At 64.2% G+C, this 14,668-nt stretch overlaps 1 protein-coding gene across 2 annotated transcripts; it reads right to left on the bottom strand.

The window, feature by feature from the left end:
• Window positions 1-6,467: 6,467 nt before the first annotated feature.
• ZDHHC16 (zinc finger DHHC-type palmitoyltransferase 16) lies at window positions 6,468-14,563 on the bottom strand. 2 transcript variants are annotated; one of them, XM_054033528.1, is made up of 11 exons: window positions 14,484-14,563; window positions 12,341-12,593; window positions 11,194-11,388; window positions 10,213-10,301; window positions 9,932-9,960; window positions 9,160-9,293; window positions 8,817-8,864; window positions 8,131-8,216; window positions 7,721-7,844; window positions 7,562-7,632; window positions 6,468-6,981 (listed from the first exon to the last, which is right to left on the bottom strand). In XM_054033528.1, the coding sequence occupies exons 2-11, from the start codon at window positions 12,575-12,577 to the stop codon at window positions 6,867-6,869; spliced, it is 1,128 nt and encodes a 375-aa protein (XP_053889503.1). In that variant the 5' UTR covers window positions 12,578-12,593; window positions 14,484-14,563; the 3' UTR covers window positions 6,468-6,866. The 2 variants fall into 2 exon arrangements, with proteins under 2 accessions (XP_053889503.1, XP_053889504.1); XM_054033529.1 differs by lacking the exon at window positions 8,817-8,864.
• Between the last annotated feature and the right edge of the window lie 105 nt (window positions 14,564-14,668).

The following is a 14,668-nucleotide window of genomic DNA, read 5'->3' as shown; positions in this document are numbered from 1 at the left end:
AGCCCCTCCCGCTGCTCCTCTCCTTTGTTCAGTCTCCCAGGCAGAAGGTGTTAATTCTACCCACCCCCGTTCCTGGCTCAGGTTACAGCTCAGGTAGCTTCCTTCAAGGGAAGTCCCACATCCCCACTGCAACCCCCCTGCAACATTCCCAGGTCAAATCTGCCCTGCTCCCTGCTCTGTCACATCTCTCCCCCCTTCGAGACTGAACTGAGCGGGGTCACTCTGACCAGTGACCTGGGGAAGTTCAGGGCTCCCTCTCCGGGACAATGCGTCCGCTATCACGTTGTCACGTCCCTTCACATGGACCACGTCCATGTCATAATCCTGCAGGAGCAGGCTCCATCTCAGGAGCTTGGCGTTGGCTCCTTTCATCTGGTGCAGCCAGGTCAGGGGAGAGTGGTCGGTGTGCACGGTGAAGTGACGCCCAAAGAGATATGGCTCTAGTTTCTTGAGGGCCCACACCATGGCCAGGCATTCCTTCTCGATGGCCGCGTAGTTCTGCTCCCGGGGTAGCAACTTCTTGCTCAGGTACACGATGGGGTGTCTCTCCCCCTTTTCATCCTCCTGCATTAACACCGCCCCCAGTCCTGTGTCTGAGGCGTCGGTGAACACCATAAAGGGCTTGTCAAAGTCTGGGTTTGCCAGAACTGGGCCACTGACCAGAGCCTCCTTCAGCGCCCGGAGAGCCTCCTGGCACTCCTCGGTCCAGACCACTTTGTCTGGCTTCCCCTTCTTGCACAGCTCAGTGATGGGGGCGGCTATGGCGCTAAAGTGGGGCACGAACCTCCGATAGTACCCTGCCATCCCAATAAAGGCTTGGACCTGCTTTTTGGTTTGAGGAGCGGGCCAGTCTCTGATCACCTCCACTTTGGCTGGTTCCGGCTTTAGGCAGCCGCTTCCCACCCGGTGGCCTAGGTAGGATACCTCAGCCATCCCCACCTTGCACTTCTCCGGTTTTACGGTCAGCCCAGCCTTCTGGAGTCGGTCCAGCACTTGTCTAACCTGGGATATGTGGTCCTCCCAGGTCTGGCTAAAGACACAGATGTCATCGATATACGCCACGGCAAAACTCTCCATCCCCCTCAGTAGCTGATCCACCAGGCGTTGGAAGGTGGCCAGCGCTCCCTTGAGGCCGAAGGGCAGGGTCAGGAACTCATAGAGCCCCAGAGGGGTGACAAAGGCTGATTTCAGCCTGGCATCTGCATCCAGCGGCACTTGCCAATAGCCCTTTGTAAGATCCATGGTGGTAAGGTACCGAGCACCTCCCAGCTTGTCTAGGAGCTCGTCCGGCCTGGGCATGGGGTAGGCATCGGCTACAGTGATGGCATTGAGCTTCCGATAGTCCACACAGAACCGGATCGACCCGTCCTTTTTGGGGACCAGCACCACCGGCGAGGCCCAAGGGCTGGAAGACGGCTGGACCACCCCCAAAGCCAGCATGTCATTGACCTCTCTTTCCAGGTCCTGAGCAGTTTTCCCTGTGGCTCGGAAGGGGGAGCATTTTATAGGCGGGTGCGATCCTGTCTGCACCCGGTGGACAGTCAGATTAGTGCGTCCAGGCTGGTTGGAAAACAGCTGCTGGTACAGATGCAGCACCCCTCCGATCTCAGCTCGCTGGGCAGGGGGTTAGCCGATCAGAGAGGGGAATTGCTTCCAGGAGAAGCCAACTCTTGTCCCAGGGAATAGATCTACTAAAGGGTCATCTCCCTGCCCCTCCCACTGTCCACACACGGCCAACACCATATTCCCCCTGTCATAATATGGCTTCATCATATTCACATGGTACACCCGGTGGTGGTGTGCCCGGTTCGACAGCTCCACCACATAGTTTACCTCGTTTAGTTGCTTGACAACCTTGAAGGGCCCTTCCCAGGCGGCCTGGAGTTTGTTTTTCCTCACGGGGATGAGGACCATCACCTGATCCCCAGTGGCGAAGGCGCGGGCCCGTGCTGTGCGGTCATACCAGACCTTCTGCTTCCTCTGGGCCCTGGCCAGATTCTCCCTGGCCAGGCCCATGAGCTCGGCAAGTCGTTCCCGGAAGGTCAGGACATACTCCACCACCGACTCTCCGTCAGGAGTGGCCTTCCCCTCCCATTCGTCTCTCATCAGGTCCAGGGGCCCCCTTACCCGCCTTCCATATAGCAGTTCGAAAGGCGAAAACCCGGTAGACTCCTGGGGTACCTCCCTGTACGCAAACAGCAGGTGAGGTAAGTACTTGTCCCAGTCCTGCGGGTGCTGATTCATAAATGTTTTCAGCATCATTTTTAGCGTCCCATTGAACCTCTCCACCAGCCCGTTGGATTGGGGGTGATATGCTGAGGCCCAGTTGTGCCGGACCCCACATCTCTCCCACAAGCACCGGAGTAGGGCCGACATGAAGTTGGACCCTTGGTCCGTCAAGACTTCCTTGGGGAACCCCACTCGGCTGAAAATGGTCAGCAGCGCATCCGCCACAGTGTCTGCTTCAATGGACGATAAGGGCACTGCCTCGGGGTAGCGGGTGGCGAAATCTACCACCACCAGGATGTATTTCTTCCCAGACCGGGTCGTCTTGCTGAGAGGTCCCACTATGTCCATGGCCACCTTCTGGAAAGGCTCCTCTATGATGGGCAAAGGTCTCAATGCTGCCTTCCCCTTGTCCCGGGCCTTCCCCACCCTCTGGCAGGGGTCACAGGATCGGCAGTACTGCCGGACGTTGGTGAAGACCCCGGGCCAGTAAAAGTTCTGTAGCAGCCTCTGCCTGGTGCGCCGGATCCCCTGGTGCCCTGCGAGAGGGATGTCATGGGCCAGGTACAGTAGCTTGTGGCGAAACTTCTGGGGAACCACCAGCTGCCTCCTGATCCCCCACGACTCCACTTCCCCCGGGGGAGCCCACTCTCGGTACAGGAACCCCTTCTCCCACAGGAACCTCTCCTTGCATCCTCTCCTCATGGTCTGTACCACACTGAGGTCAGCCAGGCCCCTTAGCTTCCGCAGGGAGGGGTCCTTCTGCAACTCGGCCTGGAACTCGGCGGCTGGGGAAGGGATGGGGACCTGCTCCCTCTCGGCGGCTGGGTCGGAAGCCCCAGCCACCCCGCGGCCTGTCCTTGGGTGTTCCCTCCCCACCCGGGAAGGGTTCGGTGCCTCCGGTGGGACATCCTTCCCAAGGTCAGGGCGTAGTGCCCCTCGCCGGCTCTGGGTCATGACTAAGGCGGTCTGGGGGCTGCTTGGCCAGTCCTCTAGGTCCCCCCCCATCAACACCTCAGTGGGCAAATGGTGGTGCACTCCCACGTCCTTGGGGCCCTCCTTGGCCCCCCATTTCAGGTGTACCCTCGCTACGGGAACCTTGAATGGGGTCCCGCCCACCCCGGTCAGGGTCAGGAAGGTGTTGGGCACCACCCGATCTGGGGCCACCACCTCGGGCCGGGCCAGTGTCACCTCTGCGCCCGTGTCCCAGTATCCATAAACTTTCTTCCCATCCACCTCCAGGGGAACAAGGCACTCGCTCCGCAGGGACAGCCCCGCGCCAACCCTGTAAACGGAGAACTTTGAATCCGGAGCATCTGGCCCCCCCAGAGAAGCTGGCCGGGGGCCCTTCTCTCTCTTGAGCAGTTGATAAGCTGCCAGCCCCTCTTGCGTGGGAAGCCTGCCCCTCGTCCGTCTGGGCCTCTACCAAGTTAACCCGGTGCGGGTTCGGTCTGCTCAGTCTGTCCTTGAGCTTGGGGCACTGGGCCCGAACGTGGCCTCTTCGGCCGCAGTAATAGCAGCTCAGGTCCCGTGGGTCCCCTCGAGCCGGTCGGTTGTCCCTGATGCTGGGCATTCCCCGTGGGAGGGGATTCCCCATATTCCCCCTTTGGGAGGTCCCAGGGTGACTCTCTCTCTGCATCGCGGCGGGCCTGTTCCTTTGGGGCTCCTCCCTGCCACCCCCTGACCGGCTCTTTACAAACTCATCAGCCAGCTGCCCGGCGTGTCGCAGGTTCTCTGGCTTTCCACCAACCACAGCCTCAGGTCGGATGGGCACCGCTCATACAGTTGCTCCAGTACCAGCAGTTTAATCAGGTCCTCCTTCGTCTGGGCCCCACCAGCCCACTTGCTGGCGTATCTTTCCATGCGGACGGCTAGTTGCAGATATGAGATCTCAGGGGTTTTATCTTGACTCCGGAACCTTTCCCGGTACATCTCAGGAGTCAGCCCAAACTCACGTAGCAGGGCCTTTTTGAATAGTTCGTAGTCCCCTTTCTCTGCCTCTCCCAGTTGGCGGTACAATGCCACGGCTTTGGGGTCCAGTAAGGGGGTAAGGACCCGGAGTCTGTCCGCGGGATCAACCCGGTGCAGCTCGCAGGCCGTCGCAAAGGCCTCCAGGAAGTCATCCATGTCCTCCCCCTCCTTGTATGGGGCCATGATGCACTTATCAAAGCTCCGTGCAGTCCTGGGTCCCCCCTCACTCACCGCAGCCAGGGGTTCGCTGCCCTTCAATCTCGCCAGTTCCAGGTCATGCTGACGCTGTCTCTCATTCTCCTGTCTCTGTCTCTCTTCATGCTGACGCTGTCTCTCATTCTCCTCCCGTTCATGCTGTCTCTGTTGTTCACGATCCTCCAGCTCTCTCAGTTTTAGCTCTTTCTCCCATTTCAGCCAATTCTGCTCCACGGATGCCGAACGTCGCCGGGAGGATCCTATGCTGGCCGGCGAGCTTCGCCGGGAGGGTCCCCTGCTGGCCGGGGGGGTCACGGCGCCTTCGGTATTTGCTGGGCTCCTCCCCACCCTTCCCCTAGGCATAGGAAGGAGGGGTCTCGGGAAGCCCTCAGCAGCCGGCTGACCACTCCCAGCTGGGACAGACACTGGTGCCTGCGCTGCATTTGCCAGGCTGCTTCCCTGAGACACAGGGATCAGTTCATTCGCGCGATCTTCCTCCTCCAGCCGGCTAATGAGCTGTGCTTTGGTGAGCCTCCCAATGCACAGCCGCCTCTGCTTGCACAGCTCCACCAGGTCGCTCTTAAGCCGCTTGGCATACATCTTCCTGCTGGCCACTCACCGGCCTGTGTGCTCACAGCTCCCCACAGTTCCCAGGGGGACCCCTAGTGTGCCAGCCCTTCTCGAGGTCACCGCCTCTCTGCCAGGGTCGAGCTGCAGACTCCTCCGCCCCTGGGACCACTCGCTGCGATCCCCCCGGGGGACCCTGTTACTGCAAAAGTCCTTCTCGCTGGTCACACACTCCCAGGGGTAATAACCGTCTCTCTCCCACTCTTCAGCACGCCTGGTCCCCGTCAATCCCCCTTCGTTTTACTGCTCCCCAGTCACTTACTGCAGGAAGCGCCGTCCACGGGGTGCAGTAGATCCCACCGCTGCCACCAGTTGTTGCAGATTGTGGGGGAGTTAGGGCCCTGCACCCCTCTTCCCGAGATTCACTGCGACTCTCAACCAGCCAGTAAAGCAGAAGGTTTATTTAAGGACAGGAACACAGTCTCAAGCAGAGCGTGTAGGTACGACCAGACCCCCTCAATTAGGTCCCTCTGGGAGGTTCAGGGAGCTTAGACCCCAGCTTGGGGTTCCCTGCGTTGCACCACCCAGCCCCAACCGAAACTAAACTCCAAGCCCCTCCCGCTGCTCCTCTCCTTTGTTCAGTCTCCCGGGCAGAAGGTGTTAATTCTCCCCACCCCCGTTCCTGGCTCAGGTTACAGCTCAGGTAGCTTCCTTCAAGGGAAGTCCCACATCCCCACTGCAACCCCCCTGCAACATTCCCAGGTCAAATCTGCCCTGCTCCGTCACAGTGGGGAAGATGGCTGGGGTGAGGGGCCCGAGGCTGCTGCCTAGTACCCTCTGCTGGGGAGGTGTGAGCCCACCCCAGCCCTGCGGTCTCTGTCTCTCTCCTGAGGGCTAGGGTTTGGCCTGGCCCTGGGTCTCTCCAGGGCTTGGTCCAATCTGGCTCTGAAGGCCCCAGGGACCACGTGAGCCTGCATATCCCTCCTGCACTCCTCCAGCCGGAGGGGCCTCGCTCCCTGGGGTCCTGTTAACTGCCCCACTCCCTGCCCCTTCCAGGGCTTTGCTGTATCCTGCAGGCAGGGGCCCTGTTCTGGGAATAGGAGGGCCCTTCTAACGCTGACCTTCCCCACTCACGTCTATGCCGGCTCTGTCCAGCTGCCGCTCATCCCCTGCTGGCTGTTGAGGGGGGGGGAGGGGCAGTGTCCCCTCAGGGTGGGTGCCACACAGCCGCTCCTTTGCCCAAGGTCAGCCCGCAGCCCAGAACTCGGGTCCCTGGGCTCTCGGCCCTGTGCCTTAACTGCTGGCCCCCGCTGCTTCGGCCCCTCGGGCTGGTTTCACTCCGGATGGTGTGTCCTCTAAGCAGCGTGGCCTGACCGACAGGGGCAGGGTCACTGCTCTCCAGCGGGTAGCCGCCTGGGTGGCTCCTATGTGCATTCTGCCTCCCTACGGCTTGTGGGCAAAGCTTCCCCTTGCCACTGGGCCCTGGCAGCAAGTAACACTCCATCTGCATTAGTGAAAAAAATGTTTTTATTTCTGGCATTTAAAATCCCCTGTGCGGGAGGGGAGGGGCCCCCTGCCCCGCGTGCCAGCTGGGGAGTCTCTGCTATCCCGCAGAGAGCCACTCCCTTCCCTGCACATGCTGCCCGCTTGTCCCTGTGTCTCCGGACTGCAGCATGTCCCCCCCCAGGCAAAGCGCCCCAGTGCCGCGGGCTGCCTGCAGCCATGCTGGGGCTTGCTGGAGGGGTCTGGTGAGCGGAGCTGGGAGGCTCCAGGCAGCCGGCTGGTGCTTCCCTCCCGCTGGATACCCCTGAGGAGGATCTGCTAGTGCCAGGCTGGAGTGGGTCCAGGCTCTGAGGGCTGGTGCTGAGGGGTGGGTCCCACACCCTGCGCCTCTGCCCCCACGCCCGTTAGATGGCCAGGAGAGGTGTGCGCGGCTCTGTCACACAGGGAGGACGGTCCCAGCTCAGGCCAGTTCCATGGGGCAGGTGTGTAGATGGCAGCAGGACACGGGTGAGCCAGTGTCTGGGGGAGGGAATAGAGCCCCATGGTGAGAAGACAAGCCCTGGCTGCCAGTCCCCACAGGGGGGCCAGGCTGGCTCCAGCCCCTCTGGCCCTGCCCTCCCCCCGTTAGCTTCACAAGGGCTGGGCTCTGGGCTCTGGCACTGCAGCAGGTGGTGCCAGTGTCCACCTCACCAGGAGCCCCCATGTTGGGGGGGGTAGCCCTCCGTCACACGCTGAGACTGGGCCAGGCTCCAAAATCCTCCATGGGTGAGCACGGAGGCCAGGTGCCAGCTACCGGCCTGGTGAGTCTAACGAAGGGGTGGACGGAGCTTTGCAGTGATCTGCCCCAGGCGGCACTGAGTCAGCCGGAGAACCCAGGAGTGACTCCATCCTCCCTGGGCACCTGCCAGGCAGAGCCCAGCCACCCCCTCCCCCCGCAGCTGGGAGTCTACCAGTGTGTGTCCACGGGGCACCTGCCAGGCAGAGCCCCAGCCCCCCACTTCCACTTCCCCCTTGCAGCAGGCAGTCTACGTGCACATGTCCACTGGGCAGCTGGCGGGCAGAGCCCCAGCCCACCCTCCCCCCGCAGCGGGGGGTCTACCTGCGCGTCTCCACTCCCAGGAACACCTTCCAGTTATCCCAGGCGCCGTAGCTGTAGGGGTTCCTGAACACCTGTGACGGAGGGAGGGAGGGCCGACGTTAGTCCCCGCAGCTCAGCCCCCCCCGCCATCCCAGCCAAGAGCACGGGCCCCGCACTCACTCTGCCTTTCTTCTGCAGCCTCTGCCGCTCCTTCTTGTTGATGTGTCTCTCGATGCTGGTCTCCCCTCGGGTGATGAGGGCAGCGTGCCACAGCGTGAGGGCCCCCAGGGCCAGTGCTACCGAGCTGGGGGGAGAGCAGACAGGGGTGCTGATGGATGGTGGGGGGAGGGGCCAAGCTGAAGCATGCTGGGAACCCCAGCAGAGCCAGCCGCCTCCTTGCCCCAGGGAACCAAGGGAAGCGATAGGGCTCCCAAAGCGTGTCGCTGCAGGGAAAGGCCCAGGCTCGCCTGCCAAGTCAGGGGGCACAGGCATGCTCGCCCCACTGTGCCAGACACCCCTGCATGGGGCTGGCAGGACTGCGCTGACTGGACCCAGTAGCCCAGCCCTGGACATGCTCCCAGCCCAATTACCTGCACAGGACCCAGAGGTAGACTATGCTCTTGTGGAAGGCCCGCTGGCGGAAGGAGAAGGCGGGGGGCGGCGTCTGGTAGTACGTCTGAAAGGAAGGGCATGCGGGCAGGTTAGGCCAGACAAATGCTGGGCCCCCATAGCTGTCGGGGGCTACTCTACCCCCCCCCCCCCCCGAGATGTAAATGGCCCCCAGGGCCCGGGCAGCCAGAGCAGATGGATGGGCAGACAGTGCATGGCCGGACAGACACCTTGCAGGAGACAGCAGCAGCGCGAGCACAAAGCATTGGGCGTGTGGCTGGTTCAGGGGAGCGATGGGACAGCCGCCAAGCAGGGCCTGCGGGCATTGCCAGAGCAAATGGCACAGATGGCACCCGCTGCGCCCCCAGACCAGGAACCCGCGTGCACATGGGGAAGAGCTGTTCATACAATGCCAAGGTGCTGGGGCAAGGTCCTGGCAGAGCCGCCTGGCCCATCCCAGCTCCTTCCAGCCCCTGCTCCAGCACAGACCACAGAGTGACTATGCAGCTGGCTGAGACTCCAGCTCCCAGCATGCAGTGCTCCAGGACAGGGTGGAGCAGTGCATGCTGGGAGCTGTAGGCTCAGGGGGCAGCACCTTTTGGTGGACTCCTAGACACAACTCTGCCCCATGTTGCCTTCAGCAGCTAGGGGAGCGGGAATATCCCACCTGGTTGGCAGCCACCTGCAGTCTCTCCTTCTCAAGCATTTTCATTCTCTATTGGACGGAAAACATAGGGCGCCAGTTACACGTCTCACAGCAGGGGCGCCAGCACCCTCCCCCACGTGCCCGGCGTCCTTTGGCCCCACTCACCGGGGCGGGGCTGGCCGGCCCCTCTGCCCTGTAAGAGGGGGGACCTCGTTCAGCATGCGGCCAGGCTGCCAGCCCAGGGGCCGGGGTTAAGCCCCAGCGAGAGGGTGATGGGCCCAGGACAAGGGCCTGGGCACAACAGCCACTAACGCCCTTGGCTGGCTCAGCTGAGCCCCCCCCACCGGCCTGGGGCCCCAGTCACCTCAATGGCAGCATAGGCCTCGCGGAACATGTCCCAGCTGCTGATGCCGCAGTAGATGCAGCCCATGGTCATGAAGAGGCAGAAGGAGAAGAAGTAGCGATGGTTGTAGTGTCCCACGCAGTTATTCAGCCACGCTGCGCCTGGGTTAAAGATGTGTAACGGGCCGGCGGGTGCAGAACCCCTCTGAGCCAGGCTGGCAAAGCCCCCCTGCCTCCTGCTGGCTGGCCCCACACTTCCCTGCCCAGGAACACCCAGGGAGCTCCTGCAGCAGGAAGGGGGCAGGAAAGCAGCCCCACAGCTTAAACCGGGAGCCCCAGCATGCACTGCCCCATCTGGCGCTCACGGAGCCTAGCATGCTGGGACCTGGCGTCTCGCAGGGCTGCACTTTTCAACCAGAGGTGCCCAGAGTCCGACAGGACGGGGTCACTGCCCAGCAAGTGCACCGAGACCCACAGAGTCCTCAGGAAGGTGCAAACCCTCCCCTTGATCAGCCCAGCCAGAAGCCGCCCTGCGCCCAACCTGCCAGGTGCTGCCTGTCTGTCCACCAGCCATTCCAGGGGCAGGTTTCCGTGCATCCCCTTTCAGCAGCGCCAGGCGCTCAGTGAGCATCACGGATCCCCTGCCCAGCCTGCTGCACCCCCGGCTCATCGGCACCACTCGGGTATGAAGAGCTGGCCCCCAGAGTGCCAGGACAGCACAAAGACTGCCCCCCCATCCTACTGCTCCCCGTGCTGGGCAGGGGCTGCAGGGGTTCGCCTTTGCGGAAGGATACGGCAGTGATGGTCCATCTTCAGCACACACCTGGGAGAAGGAGAGCGGCACATGCTGAGTGCCATACACAGCAAGCCCGCGGCCGGGCTGCAGAGACAGGCACCAGCTGGGGTCTCCCATCTCAGCACAGCCTACCGGGACTGAGGCAAGAAGCCAGCGGAGCAAAGGGGGAGAGGACAGCTGCTCACCTGCTGCAGGTGCCCAGTGGTGCAGGGGGTGGGGAGCCCCTACCCATTGCAGATGCTGCAGTGGTGGGGGGGGCTAAGTGGGGGGAACCCCTACCTGTTGCAGATGCTGCAGTGGTGCGTGCGGGCAGGCTTGGGGGAGATGCATTTCCTGCAGATGGAGACGGCCACAGTATTGCTCTTGGCCTGTGGAGGGAAGGGCAGGCAGGGCCGTCACCACTCAGAGCAGCTTCCCGCTAGGTCCCTTGGCCAGCCCGCTCAGGGCTGCCCTCACTGCCCAACCAGGACCCTGCTCGCCCCTTGCCCAGAGCCCAGCGCAGGCTCCTCACCATCCGCCTTCAGCCACGCTGGAAACAGGCCCTGCCCCCAGCGCTGCCTGAGCCCCACGGCTCCGAAAGGCCGGGCAGACGGCTCTGGAGAGTCCAAGGAAGTGGTGCCAACGGGTCCGGACCAGGGGTGGCTCCAGGCATCAGCGCAGCAAGCATGTGCCTGGGGCGGCAAGCCGCGGGGGGCGGCCTGCCGGTCGCTGTGAGGGCGGCAGTCAGGTGGCATGCCTATGAGAGGTCCGCTGGTCCCGCGATTTCGGCAGCAATTTGGCAGTGGGCAATTCTGCAGGACCGGCAGATCACCCGCAGAAATGCCGCCGAATCCGCGTTACCAGCAGACTTCCCGCAGGCACGCCACCGAAGGCCGCCTGACTGCCGTGCTTGGGGCAGCAAAAAACATAGAGCCGCCCCTGGCCCGGCCGTGGTCACTGCTCCCTGAGATGCACCAAGAACCTAATTGTCCACAGCACCCCCTGCTGGGAGAGGCTGGAATAGCCGGAAGCTCCCCCCACAGCCAGCTCCTGCCCCGCTCCCCACAGCGCCCCCTGCTGGGACAGGCTGGAGTAGCCGGGGGCTCCCCCCACAGCCAGCGCCCCACCCCGCTCCCCACAGCGCCCCCTGCTGGGGGAGTCTGGGGCTGGAGCAGCCGGGAGCCCCACACACACACAGCCAGCGCCCCGCCCCGCCCCACTCCCCACAGCGCCCCTGGGGCGAAGAGGGACACAGCAGCTGGTGGCCCAGGCCTGCCCCACCTGCGGGGGGTTCCCTGGCTGGGTGGTGATGGCCATGGAGTAGTGGAAGAGGATCATGAGTAGGTTCCAGTGGCCGTAGGCGAGGTGCCAGCAGACCCAGCCGGGCGGGTAGGTCTGCAGGATGAGGGGCAGCAGGCAGATGTAGACAATGGCCACGATGGAGCTTGTCAGCACGATCACCAGCGCCACGAACACCTGCAGGGAGGAGCAGGAGAGGGCCTGAGCCCACCTCCCTTCTCCGCTCTGAACCCCCAGTCCTCAGCGCGCACCCCCTTTCCTCAGCCCCCGTGCTCCGCGCGCGCCCCCTTCTCCGCTCTGAACCCCACCCTCAGTGCACCCCTCAGCACGCACCCCCTTCTCCGCTCTGAACCCCGCCCTCAGTGCACCCCTCAGCACGCACCCCCTTCTCCGCTCTGAACCCCAGCCCTCAGTGCACCCCTCAGCACGCGCCCCCTTCTCCGCTCTGAGCCCCCAGCCCCAGCACACCCCCTGCCCACTCCATCCTTAGCCTCTAGGGATGTGGGGCACACGACTCTACACAGCTGATCCAGATTTTGTTGGTTTTCCCTCTCTGGCATGGTGCCCAGAACTCAGGCAGCAGCACCGCTAAACAGGGTCTAGGAACGGGCAAAGCATGCTGGGACCCCATCCACGCCAGTGAGCACCCCCCTGCCAGCTCCAACTTGGGGGGCAGAAGGCTCTGGGGCTGGCACAGAGCTGGATTCCAGAGGGGAGGGGATGAGACCCCATTCCTTCTCCTGGCTCCCCAGCCTTGAGTAGAGGGGCACTCACCGCACCTGGCCCCCCCCACCCCTGCAGGGCACTCACCGCACCTGCCCCCCCCCCCCCCGCGGGGCACTCACCGCACCTGCCCCCCCCCCCCCCGCGGGGCACTCACCGCACCTGGCCGCCCCCCACCCCGCGGGGCACTCACCGCACCTGGCCGCCCCCCACCCCGCGGGGCACTCACCGCACCTGGCACCCCCCCCCACCCCGCGGGGCACTCACCGCACCTGGCCCCCCCCCGCCCCCACGGTGCACTCACCGCACCTGGCCCCCCCACCCCGCGGGGCACTCACCGCACCTGGCGCCCCCCCACCCCCTGTAAGGCACTCGCACCTGGCTCCCCACCCCGCCGGGCACTCACCACACCGAACCAGCGAGTGACGTGATCCACCAGCCAGTAGATGGGTTCGAAGAGGGAGTCCAGCAGCACGTCGCTGTTGGTGAAGGAGTTGTAGAGCAGGGAGCGCAGGCAGAGGTGCCCGTAGCGCCACAGCTGCTGTGCCCGCCAGGCCAGCCTGAACCTGCGCTGCCGGCCCACGCGCAGGCACTTCACACAGAGCCGCATCACCGCTGCGAACGCCCGCTGGCGGCTCCTCATCCCTGCCACACACAGCCTGCGGGAGCAGAGCCCGGCTCAGAGCCCTCACAGGGAGCGCCAGGGACGTTCCTGCCTTTGCCCTGCTGGCAGCGCTCGCTGGCATGTCCAGCCCAGCCCCCGGGTGGGGGAAGCAGAGCCCGGCAAGGGGAGTGAGCCCAGCTCCTGGGTAACTCCTGCAGCTCCCCGCCCCCCATCCCGGCTCAGGTGTTCACTGGCCCCAGCTCGCCTTTCCCACTCCAGACGCAGAAGAAACCAGAGACGGCACTGAGGGCAGCACTGCTGGGCTGGCTCCAGGCTGCGAGTTCAGACCCTGCCAGCTCCTCCAGAGAGCCCCCACCTGGAACCGGGGACCCCAGAGGGGTTTAAAACCCACACCGCCATCTCCCACCCCAGCAGAGATGGCAGCCTCCCTCCTGGGCCAGTCCCACACCAGAGCAAACAGATTCACCTCCTTGGGGCATGCCACAGCACCTCCAGCACTGATTAGGAGAGGCTGCCCCAGGACCCCGCACCCGGGGCTCAGACACAGAGCAGGCTGCAGCACACTGGGGCTGCCAGGACGGGGCAGCACGAGCCGGGGCCCTGGAGCCTGTCTCCCAGCCTAGCTAGCGCCCGTCTCTGGGGAGGAATCATGCCGAGCAGCGCCTCGGCCCAGCCTCTCTCAGACCCGTCTCCTGTCTCTGCCAGCACTTAGCCTCCCCCACTCTGTGCCCATTTCATCCTCGATTCCTCCAGTCCCCCCATCCTTCTTGTTGCCCTTCTCGGGGCTCCCCCCATTCATCCCCCGTGCTCTGATATGGGGCTGGGGGTTCTCCCGCCGCGATCTCTTGGCTGTGATGTTCAGCTCTGCAGAATGTTTTACCTGGGAAAGGCTCTGACAGGTGAAGGGTACCACAGCATGTTCATGACTTAGCCCTGCACAGCCCGCAGGGGTCTTTTGAGTGTGTCCCACTAAAAACGGGGGCGGTTTATTTAGGGAAATACTGTGGTGAATTAAAGTGCATGAACTGAGAAGCAGACGGGGGCAGCCAGGGGGGCATGCGGCACATCCTGCCCACTGAGCTGGCATCTCCTCCAGGCCACGGGGCACAGGCTAAGGGTATTTCGGTGCCCGTCTTCGCCCCCGGTAGACAGAGGCTTGGAACAGGGGGACTCCCACAGGCAGGGGGATCTGCCCAGCATATGGGAGAGACAGGCTGGTCCTCGCCTCTGCCCTGGGCCGTGCCCCATCCCCTACGTGCCCAACCACCAGGGCAGCAGGCCCAGGGAAAGTGCAGGGGGGGGAAATCCCACACCAGGCTGTTCCGACGCGCCCATCACCATGGAACCTGGGCTCCGTGGCTCCCGCCTGGCAGCCGGCTCTGACGGGTGCGGCACCCCAGGGTGCCCACTGCGGTGCTCGACTGAACCGTGTGCTCGGGGCCTCGCCACCCCCGACGGGGCGTGCGTGACACTGACACACGGACTGGGGGAGATCCCCTCCCAGCACCGGCCCTGCGCGGGGGCCCAACCCCCAGGATGGTGACAGGGGGGTACACAGGGGGCGCCACCACGCAGGGGGGCAGGAGAGAGAGACACCCTCAGACACCCCGCCCCTCCCCCTCAGGCCCCCTGCCCCTCCCTCTCTGAGACCCCCCAGACCCTCCGCCCCTCCCCCGCTGACACCCCCTCCCCAACTCCCCAGACCGCCCGCCCCTCCCCTCCCCCGCTGACCCCCCCAAACCTCCCGCCCCTCCCCCTCTGAGACACTCCCAGACCCCCTGCCCCTCCCCCTCAGACACCCCGCCCCTCCCTCTCTGAGACCCTCCGCCCCTCCCCCGCTGACACCCCCAAACCTCCCGCCCCTCCCCCTCTGACACCCCCCCAACTCCCCAGGCCCCTCGGGCACCCCCCGGCCCACCCTTACCTGCCGCCCGGCCCGGCCCGCGCCCCGCCTCCATTTGCCCCGGCCCCGGCCGTCACCGCCGGCCAGGCATCTCCCCGGTATCTTGGCCCCACTGCGCCTGCGCGGGCCCTACCGCGGTGCACGCTGGGAGCCGTAGTCTGGGTAGAGATCACGTGGGAGAGCCGGCCAATGGCACCGTCGGTTAC

The sequence above is a fragment of the Malaclemys terrapin genome, chromosome 7 (genome assembly GCF_027887155.1).
Source record: "Malaclemys terrapin pileata isolate rMalTer1 chromosome 7, rMalTer1.hap1, whole genome shotgun sequence".
NCBI lineage: Eukaryota > Metazoa > Chordata > Testudines > Emydidae > Malaclemys > Malaclemys terrapin.
The sequence above is the reverse complement of the archived record's forward strand: the minus strand, read 5'-3'. Positions and strand labels throughout refer to the sequence as shown.

What these genes read in the sequence shown, in the direction of transcription:
- ZDHHC16 (XM_054033528.1), bottom strand. Translation starts at nt 12,577, where the DNA reads ATGAGGAGCCGCCAGCGGGCGTTCGCAGCGGTGATGCGGCTCTGTGTG. An exon ending in TCACTCGCTGGTTCGGTGTG is followed by an intron (nt 11,389 to 12,340) that starts GTGAGTGCCCGG and finishes TCCTCCCTGCAG; the next exon opens with GTGTTCGTGGCGCTGGTGAT. An exon ending in AGGCCTATGCTGCCATTGAG is followed by an intron (nt 8,865 to 9,159) that starts GTGACTGGGGCC and finishes TCCGTCCAATAG; the next exon opens with AGAATGAAAATGCTTGAGAA.